This window comes from Phyllobates terribilis, unplaced genomic scaffold (genome assembly GCF_046119375.1).
Source record: "Phyllobates terribilis strain yellow unplaced genomic scaffold, ASM4611937v1 Scaffold_1__5_contigs__length_1240528914, whole genome shotgun sequence".
Classification (NCBI taxonomy): Eukaryota; Metazoa; Chordata; class Amphibia; order Anura; family Dendrobatidae; genus Phyllobates; species Phyllobates terribilis.
The window spans coordinates 563720790-563730601 of record NW_027362761.1 but is presented as its reverse complement, the minus strand read 5'-3'; the positions used below and the strand labels follow the sequence as shown (position 1 = coordinate 563730601).

General features: G+C 47.2%; 1 protein-coding gene across 1 annotated transcript; it reads right to left on the bottom strand.

The window, feature by feature from the left end:
• Positions 1–482: 482 nt before the first annotated feature.
• Positions 483–9392, bottom strand: LOC141271804 (microtubule-associated serine/threonine-protein kinase 4-like). Its single transcript, XM_073682004.1, has 4 exons — positions 9315–9392; positions 1995–2096; positions 1218–1320; positions 483–631 (listed from the first exon to the last, which is right to left on the bottom strand). The coding sequence occupies exons 1-4, from the start codon at positions 9390–9392 to the stop codon at positions 483–485; spliced, it is 432 nt and encodes a 143-aa protein (XP_073538105.1).
• Between the last annotated feature and the right edge of the window lie 420 nt (positions 9393–9812).

Sequence of the window (9812 nt, the reverse complement as noted above, 5' to 3'; positions counted from 1 at the left end):
GCTCCTCTCTGCATCTGACTCTCTGCGTCTGACCCTGATTCTAGTTGGTGCCCTCCTTATATATCCCTCTATGTGTGAGCTCAGGTGACCAGCACCCAATGAGCTCCTATCACTACCCAGACTGCTCCCCCTATCTGCCCCTACACTACATGGGATGTACCACCCCCCTCCCACTCCAGCCAGGAACAGACTCGGTCGTACCTGCACATTTCTAAGTGGGAGTACCGTCGGTCTGCTCCTCGGAAATGGGATGTATGTAGTGCATGCAGCTAACCGAGCTCAGTTCCACACTCCATCCTTACCCGGGAGTGGAATACCACACCTCTGGGTTGAGGTGCAATACCCCTGTAGCAGCCGAATCCTCAGGGTGCTACACTGCCCTCAGATAAGGTAGGAACACCTGGTGACAGATTCCCTTTAGTATAAATGCTATTATCTAATATAATAGTGTCATTTACATATGGAATAGAGATGTCCCATGGTTATATGGGGGATAATACTGGACGTGTCATTCCCACCCCAATATCCGGTGATATACAGACTTCTCCCTCTATGATACTTACAGCGTCAGGTTCTTGGATCTCCGGGATCTCACAGATTCCACTGTCAGGATCTGCCAGCACAGATGTATCTAAAATAGTAATAAAACGATAAAGAAATAAAATGTATTATACAATATTAATCCTACAATATATAATACAACAGCGGAGAAATGGCTGGACATCTGTAAATGGGATTATTACTAATTATATGGGGATTCTAAATATGAGAACGTACGGCGCATCCATAGACAGATACATGTGATATAAATGATGGAGGAATCACCAATCATCACATGAATGAGGAACTCATCACCCTCGCTGAACATGTGAGTGATGGGAAGAGAGAGCTCAAGCAGAGCAGCCATATGCAAATTAGCCTGGCCGTGCACTGGGGGCGTGTCACTGCACTCAGACTTTCTTCCACGCCCCCAGTGCACCTCCATCCAGATTTGTATATGGCTTCTAGGTGAGATTTCTCCTGACTGAGACATTGGATTTCTGCCATAAAGGGCTCCTCTATATTAGAGGTAAATGGCCTGTACAGTCACACCACTGCGTCATATGTAACATGTGCTGACAGGTTCCCTTTACACAGAGCAGAGAGTAAATCTACCATTATCCCTGTTCTCTATAATATCTGGATATTTCTTATAGAAGGGCGGATGATCGGCTTACCTGTGATCAGATCGCTGGTCAGTTCCCGCTGACCCATATTAGGGTCAGGGATTATTTCCGGGTGTAGATTTTGCCCATCTTCGGTCTCGCCTACTGCTGTTTCCTAATAGATATAATATATATATTTAATATGTGGAAGATTTCACTAAATCACCAAATACATAAATCAGAAAGCACTAAACCTGCATTTACAGATGCAGCAATTGTAACTACACAAGTAATGCGCCATCTTGGTAACTTTTCTCAGAAAGTTCAGTCATTTAGGGGGATTAAGATAAATTAAGATTGAAAAATCAAACATTCAGTGTAAGCTTCGACTTTTCTGCACTGTGATATCCCAGAGCTGTGTTACCTGCGTTCATTATATCATGGCTACATCTTGTGCATCATTCCCTACAGTATTGGGTGGAATTGCTTTACACTGCAGCCCCTCTCCACAAGTCCAGATTACCATACTATATAAGAGACTTGTATGCACACATTTCTGTAATATCGCCTATTATCTCAGCTGCAAAATTTACATTCAGGAAGACTCCGATAATAGTGATAGACAGAGATGGAAATACAGACTTCCCACCACTGAGCTGTGACTACATCAGCAGAATACAGACTGTCCTCACAGGCGAGGGAGCAGCAGAGACTAGCGGCCTTACATATGCGGTGCCTGCCCGGAGCTGACAGGAGGCCTGTAACATCTACCACCAGATCTGATATCTGACTGGTGATCTGGAGAAGATCAGAGAACAACGTGTGATAGAGAAGATGACGGCTCCTTACCAGGCGTTCCGATGAGCGGGCCGGACGTTCCAGGACAGACAGGACTTTATGGGCGAGTTCTTTAATAAAAGTCATATCGCCATTTTGAAATCTTTTTTCAGCCTGTAAAAAAAGAAAAGAAATTAAAAAGAAAATCCTGAGATGAGAAAAGGCACAATGGAGGCGGCCATTGTATGTGACGTTTGCTCCTCTGTCTGCAGATACAATGGCTCCATATCTGGGGATTCGTCATGCTTTATATTGGAGGAAAGAAGAAACGTCTATCCCGCTATTATTATTATCTATTATTATGGAGAGGTTTTGTGCCGAGTGTCCAACATTTACCTGCTGTAGTAATGTCCTGATGTTCTCAGGTAAATCCGTCAGATACTCTGACGTTAGATGACCTTGGTAGTATTTGGTCAGGCAGTCGTTTACTAGCTCCATCACCAGCCGGTGAGTGAAGCTGAGGACGCCATCGGGTGGTAGAAGCGCAGTGTCAGGGCGATTGTTGATAAGAATCCCCAATAGTGCTTCTACCTGAAGATTATACAGAAGAAATTCAGCCATAGCGAAAAACTGCAAGAGCTATCAGTCACTATGAAGCCAAGAAAGGCACCCGTGACCCAGTGTACATTGTATAAATAGTGACTGTGAGCTGTGATGTCATAATAGCCGACCATCACCAGTGATGTCCTAATAGAATCTAATGATAGAATCTTAAACGGGCGGCTCTACACAAATAGATGCTGCCTACCAATATTGAAAGTGGAAACACTATAGAATTAGTTACGTCTCCATGTTATAATGGCCATTCTTTTTTATGTCCAACTAGAACACAAGTAGGATAAGGGTATGTTCACACGTTGCGTTTTGTCATCATTTTTTCTACCTCAAAAACCAGATTGGTAGCAGGAAAAACGCTAAAGTATTTTTAATTGTTTAGTTTTACTTTAATTTATTTCAATGGGTAAAAAACGCTGCAAAACCCCTGAAAGAATTGATAAGCAGAAGATTTAAAAAACGCAGGAAAAGTAATGCAACGTGTGACTGAAAGTTTATATATCTCATGCTATAAGCTGCTACACTAAAATGCATCGTTTTTATCCAGAGAAGAAGATAGAAAGGCTGAAAAAAACACTCCGATTGTGAACATATCTGAGTATTTTCTTTTGCGTTGCAAGGCCTGGGGTAGGGACAGCTGAACTCTGCACAAGGCCAAAAAAGTTGACAAATGTGCAACAACAGGTGCAGGGCGGAGGCCAGAATCAATAAATGGAAATCTAAAGAGCTCCTTGGAGTGTCCGAGTGTGGAATCACTTGTCTCCTGGGGCTCACTATGGTGGGAGAAAGGAGGATGAGGGTGAGATTTAGGTGGTCCAGACTCTTGGCTAGTGAGAATGGACTTTGTGAAGACACGGTGGTGCTGGGAAACAGACTGGAAGTGTTATCTGCCATCCCACAGCTTACCTGTGTGCACTGTTCTGGCTTCAATAGTAGTGTCCCGCGCCCCTATGCAAAGTGGGACAGGAAGCTAGGTGTCATGAATGACAGTGTTTGTTGTGCTCCCATCTGCAAACTGTATGATGTTATTTTTGAAAAAAAAAATGTAGCCCTGAAAATGAATTTAGCATGAGGGCCGCCTGCTGGACCTTCAAAATTTATGAATGTGGGCCACCTGATGTCCCTCCAACATTTATAACTTATAGGCCACCAACATGCATGATTGAGGGCCGCCTGATGGACCTCTAAAAATTGAAGGGGTGCTTGGAAACACACCAGAAAAAAAATATGCTTCTTTATGTTCCTGTCATGACTCTGTTGTCTGGTATCCCAGGTCCAGTGGCTTCTTCCCTGTCCCTAAAGCTAGGCGTGCCCTAGATATCCCTGTTCCCCAGATTATTTCTGAAGGTGAAGACACCGGGGCCACGTACCTTGCTGAGTTCCTAAATCCGCCCCAGTCTGTTCCCTCCACCCACCAAGGGAAGAGGGGAGTATGAGTTATGGCAATACACCAACCAGACTAACAAGGTAATACGAACAGAAATAAAGGAAAATACCAATCATACAAATATGCACACACAAACAACATAGGGAAACACCGGGGAGTGAAGGATAGGAAAAGCCAAAGTAGGAGATGGAAAGGATTTGTACACAATTAACACCAAGCAACAGTCTTAGATAAATCCACCATATGCTTTCTGAAACAGAACTTCACCACTCTTGGACCATGCAGCAATGAAGCTAACTCAAGTAATGCCTGCTTGCCAGAGTGCAGTATATATAGGAGCGGGGAGTGGCCAACACTGAACAGCTGAGAGCAAAGGCAGGTAAGTTTCCACGAGCTCTCAACTGAGCAGAGTAACCCCTGCACCTCTAGAAGAAATCTGCACCGCTTACTATGAAACTGAAGTGCTTCTAGTCAGTGCAGGAGTAGGAGAAATCAGACAGCGTGGTCTTCTGACTCCTCTCTGATGCAGTAAGCCCACGACAGTTCCACTGCTGTCATGTGGTGGGGTGGAGAAGTCTTGACCAATCCAGGTCTTGTGTTCATTTTGAGAACAATCATCGTGGTTACCTTTTTTACTAAAAACCCACAAAATCAACTTAAGTAGGGAGGGAGCAGTAACTGCGTCCTGCGAGCCTCAGATTTACCTCAACTAGGTGTAAATTAAAAATGAAAAATGCATTCATACAATGGGAGAAAGGACCAAAGGCACCTCTTGTGTGAATAAATGGACAAAGGACTGGTGGTGTTCTTTCCACTGGATGGGTTGGAGACGCTTCCTCCACATGGTTCTTGAATTTTCATTGGCAAATGTCTCCAAGGAGATAAAAAAAAATGTTTTGAAACCCCGGCTTCAATGTATTTTATTGGGGGGCTGCCTGATGCCCTGAGCCCGCACATGAGAAACTGCCACCCAACTTAGCTGGAGTAAAATCTGAGTCGGATGCCTGAAGGTCCTTGTTGTGCCAGTTGTTCCCAAAAGTAGCGTCCTCGAATCCGTCACTCCTGGTTGTTACCCACAGACGTCCCACTCCTTCTAAATGTAAATGTTTTCTGAGGCCCTACTCTGCGTGTCTTCCAGGGTGTATTGAAGTGCCTCCTTCTAATTTTTATAAGCCCTTGCACATAGTGCATACCCTTTACCAGTCTAGGAGTCCCACTGCTTCCAAATGGGGAGGAATTGATTTGTGAGGCCATCCTCTAGGTGTATTCCAGGGTGTATTGCAATCCCTCCTTTCAATCATTCATAGGCTTTGCACTTAGTGCATCGGCGTCACCAGTGTAGGAGTCCCACTCCTTACAAATGGGAAATCATTTCAGAAATCTCATGCACACCATTCCTTATTCCTTTTTTCTCCTTATTGAAATAGAAAAATGCTGCATATTTGAAAGAAAGAGCAGGTCCATTCTTTCCACATTTTTTAAACTTTTTTTTTTTACCGTTGAAAGCAATGAGAGTTGAAAAATACAGCAAAAAAGCTATCTTTGAACAAGGCCCAAGGAGTGGAGGAGGCTGTTACCAGTATACAGTCATGGGCAAAAGTTTTGAGAATTACACAAAAAATTATATTTTCACATGATCTGCTGGCCTCTGGTTTTTATTAGTGTTTGTCTGATGTTTATATCACATACAGAAATATAGTTGCAATCATATTATGAGTACCAATAGGTTATATTGACAGTTAGAATGAGTTAATGCAGCAAGTCAATATTTGCATTGCTGCCCCTTCTTCTTCAAGACCTCTGTAATTCTCCCTGGCATGCTCTCAATCAACTTTTGGACCAAATCCTGACTGATAGCAGCCCATTCTTGCATAATCAATGCTTGCATTTTGCCAGAATTTGTTGATTTTTGTTTGTCCACCCGTCTCTTGATGATTGACCACAAGTTCTCAATGGGATTAAGATCTGGGGAGTTTCCAGGCCATGGACCCACAATCTCTATGTTTTGTTCCATGAGCCATTTAGTTATCACCTTTGCTTTATGGCAAGGTGCTCCATCATGCTGGAAAAGGCATTGTTGGGCGCCAAACTGCTCTTGGACGGTTGGGAGAAGTTGCTCTTGGAGGACATTCTGGTACCATTCTTTATTCATGGCTGTGTTTTTAGGCAAGACTGTGAGTGAGCCGATTCCCTTGGCTGAGAAGCAACCCCACACATGAATGGTTTCAGGATGCTTTACAGTTGGCATGAGACAAGACTGGTGGTAGCGCTCACCTCTTCTTCTTCGAATAAGCTGTTTTCCAAATGTCCCAAACAATCGAAAAGGGGATTCATCAGAGAAAATGACTTTGCCCCAGTCCTCAGCAGTCCACTCCCTGTACCTTTTGCAGAATATCAGTCGGTCCCTGATGTTTTTTCTGGAGAGAAGTGGCTTCTTTGCTGCCCTCCTTGAAACCAGCCCTTGCTCAAAGAGTCTCCGCCTCACAGTGCATGCAGAAGCACTCACACCAGCCTGCTGCCATTCCTGAGCAAGCTCGGCACTGCTGGTAGTCCGATCCCGCAGCTGAAACAGTTTTAAGATACGGTCCTGGCGCTTGCTGGTCTTTCTTTGGCGCCCTGGAGCCTTTTTGACAACAATGGAAGCTCTCTCCTTGAAGTTCTTGATGATGCGATAGATTGTTGACTGAGGTGCAATCTTTGTAGCTGCGATACTCTTCTCTGTTAGGCCATTTTTGTGCAGTGCAATGATGGCTGCACGTGTTTCTTTAGAGATAACCATGGTTAACTGAAGAGAAACAATGATACCAAGAACCAGCCTCCTTTTAAAGTGTCCAGTGAAGTCATTCTTACTTAATCATGACTGATTGATCGCCAGCCCTGTCCTCATCAACACCCACACCTGTGTTAATGGATCAATCACTAAAACGATGTTAGCTGCTCCTTTTAAGGCAGGACTGCAATGATGTTGAAATGTGTTTTGGGGGTTAAAGTTCATTTTCTGGGCAAATATTGACTTTGCAAGTACAGTAATTGCTGTTAAGCTGATCACTCTTTGACATTCAGGAGTATATGCAAATTGTCATTACAAAAAATGAAGCAGTAAACTTTGGAAAAATTACTTTGTCTCATTCTCAATACTTTTGGCCATGACTGCACACTCTGCGTATCCAATCCAAGCGTGTGATACACTCTGCGTATCCAAACCAAGCGTGTAATACACTCTGTATATCCAATTCAAGCGTGTGATACACTCTGTATATCCAATCCAAGCGTGTGATACACTCAGCGTATCCAATCCAAGCGTGTGATACACTCAGCGTATCCAATCCAAGCGTGTGGTACACTCTGCATATCCAATCCAAGTGTGTGATACACTCTGCATATCCAATCCAAGCGTGTGTTACACTCTGCATATCCAATCCAAGCGTGTGATACACTTAGCATATCCAATCCAAGCGTGTGATACACTCTGCGTATCCAATCCAAGCGTGTGATACACTCTGCATATCCAATCCAAGCGTGTGGTACACTCTGCATATCCAATCCAAGCGTTTGATACACTCTGCGTATCCAATCCAAGCATGTGGTACTCTCTGCATATCCAATCCAAGCGTGTGATACACTCTGTATATCCAATCCAACCGTGCGATACACTCTGCGTATCCAATCCAAGCATGTGGTACTCTCTGCATTTCCAATCCAAGCGTGGGATACTGTGGCGCCCCTGAGGGCTCAGTCGCCACAGAGTTATTGCATCTCATCCAGAGATGTGGTACCTCACTCTCAGGTAAGGAAGGAGTACAGCTCAGGACCCTAACACCTGCATTCACTACACCACATTTCCGGGGGACAGGGCGAGATTGCTCCTACGGGAGAGCACAGTCGCTGGTCCCTGGCTGGAGTGGGGGGAACCACCTAGAGAGGGAGAACCATGTAGTGGATGGGGTGGAGGAAGTAGCTCCTGGGAGCACATGACAGAGAGAGTATAAAATAGAGACACCATCTTAGATCAGGAGTCAGTTCAGTCAGTCAGAGGAGGAGAAGTGACAGGAGCAGAGGCTCTGTATGAGCTCTGCTCCGGAGGCGGGCCTAGCCTGTGAGGCCCAGGACTGAAGGAGAGAAGAGAGGAGTGGGAGCAGGAAGGCTCCAGGAACCGAAGGGACCCTAGGGGTACGGGCCGTGCAGAAGGCCACCCGTACGCCTGCTGCTTCCAGGAGGTAGAGGGGTCAGGCCAGATAAGGGGAACCGGTCCCTCAACTAGCGGAGAAACAGCAAGGCTCAACTAGAAACCGGAGGCTGCAGCACTTTATGTACCGTAAGCCAAAAGTTCACACCAGTCTCACTAAGAAGGTAGCCACATAGGACCCAGGGGACGGAACACACGTCGCCCGCCAAGGCCCGAGGGTACCGGATAGAAGTGTCACTGAGGGTGAAGTGCAGGGAGAAGGCCAGAGAAAGGACACACGGAAGGGGGGTCCTGCTAAATACTCCGGAGTTGCCTGGGGGTCGGCTGAACCCCTCACTGAGTGAGCACAGAACGACGTGGGCCGTAACATGGGTCCCTGTAACAAGAACTGCAACAACTGTGAGTAAAGATCTTGGGACTGCATTACACGGACTCTGTGTTCATTACTGACTCCCAGCACTACAACCACCATCATCCACCCACACTGCCCTGAAGCTACACTCTTCCTGTGGGGAGTAATAATACCCTTGCTGCAATACCACCAGCTTCAGAGGACTGTTCCGCAGCGGCGGCCCCTATTAGCCGCACTCCACAGGTGGCGTAGTCGGACATTATAAAAACCCATATATACAAATTGCCCTTGGATTGACCGCTCTAGGTCACGGACCGGGTCACTGCCATTGTGACTAAAACCCCCAGCATCAACCGGCCCGGCACCGGGTACCCCACGGCCCAGGGGGCGCGTCAACTTTGGTGTAGTCGGCAGGATATGAGCCCACCCGTTATCACCGGGTATCGCGCGCCTAAAGACTGTGTTTTCTATTAAATGTGGCGTCCGTCCCAGAAGAACGGGCGCCATTATGTGCGTGATCAAAGACAACACTACAGAACCTCCCATCGTGGGCCGGGTCCCAGAATGGCGTCAAAAGCGCAACCAGCCCCCTGCAACTGTGACCATACACATAGATGTGTCCATCAAGGTGGGGGAGACGCCCCCAGGTGTGACCCACAGCAAACAGCAATGGGACCGCCCCAGAAAGGGGAGAGGAGGAAAGAAAACAGAGAGACAGGGTGTGGCCTCCAGCAGACCAGAGAGAACACACCCGGCAGGCAAGATGGAAGGAAGTGAGCCTGAGACTCCAGTCCGCGGCCTGCAGCTAGTAGAGACACCTCCTACCCTGACGGAGGTGATCTACAAACTAACCCTGGAGGATGCGGAGTTCCTCCAGGCGGAGATGCGTGAGCTCAGCCGGCGGGTAGGAGAGGCCGAGAGAACCGCCATCGCCAGCTGGAAGAGGGAAGTGCTGGAGAAGATAAGCGCCAGACGGCAGCCAGCAACGGAGTCCACCGACAGCGCCCCAGCCCCGGCGGAGCCAGACCAGGACCAGGAGGCAGAGAGCAGCCCGGAGCGGCCGTGGGAGCAGGTAGGAAGAGTTTCCCTGTCCCGGGCGCAGACCGCGCTGACCTGCTCCTGGCGCCTCCATACCCGGGCGCGCATGCTCCGAGCTTACCTCCAGGTCCAGAATCCACCACGGCACCGAGCGCCTCCACCGCCGACCAGCTCTGCAATCCCCAGGCAGAAACCTCCTACCACCTAACCAGCTCCGCTGACCAGCTCCGCAATCCCCAGGCGGAATTCCCCTACCACCTGACCAGCTCCGCCGACCAGCTCTGCAATCCCCAGGCGGGCTCCCCGCATCAT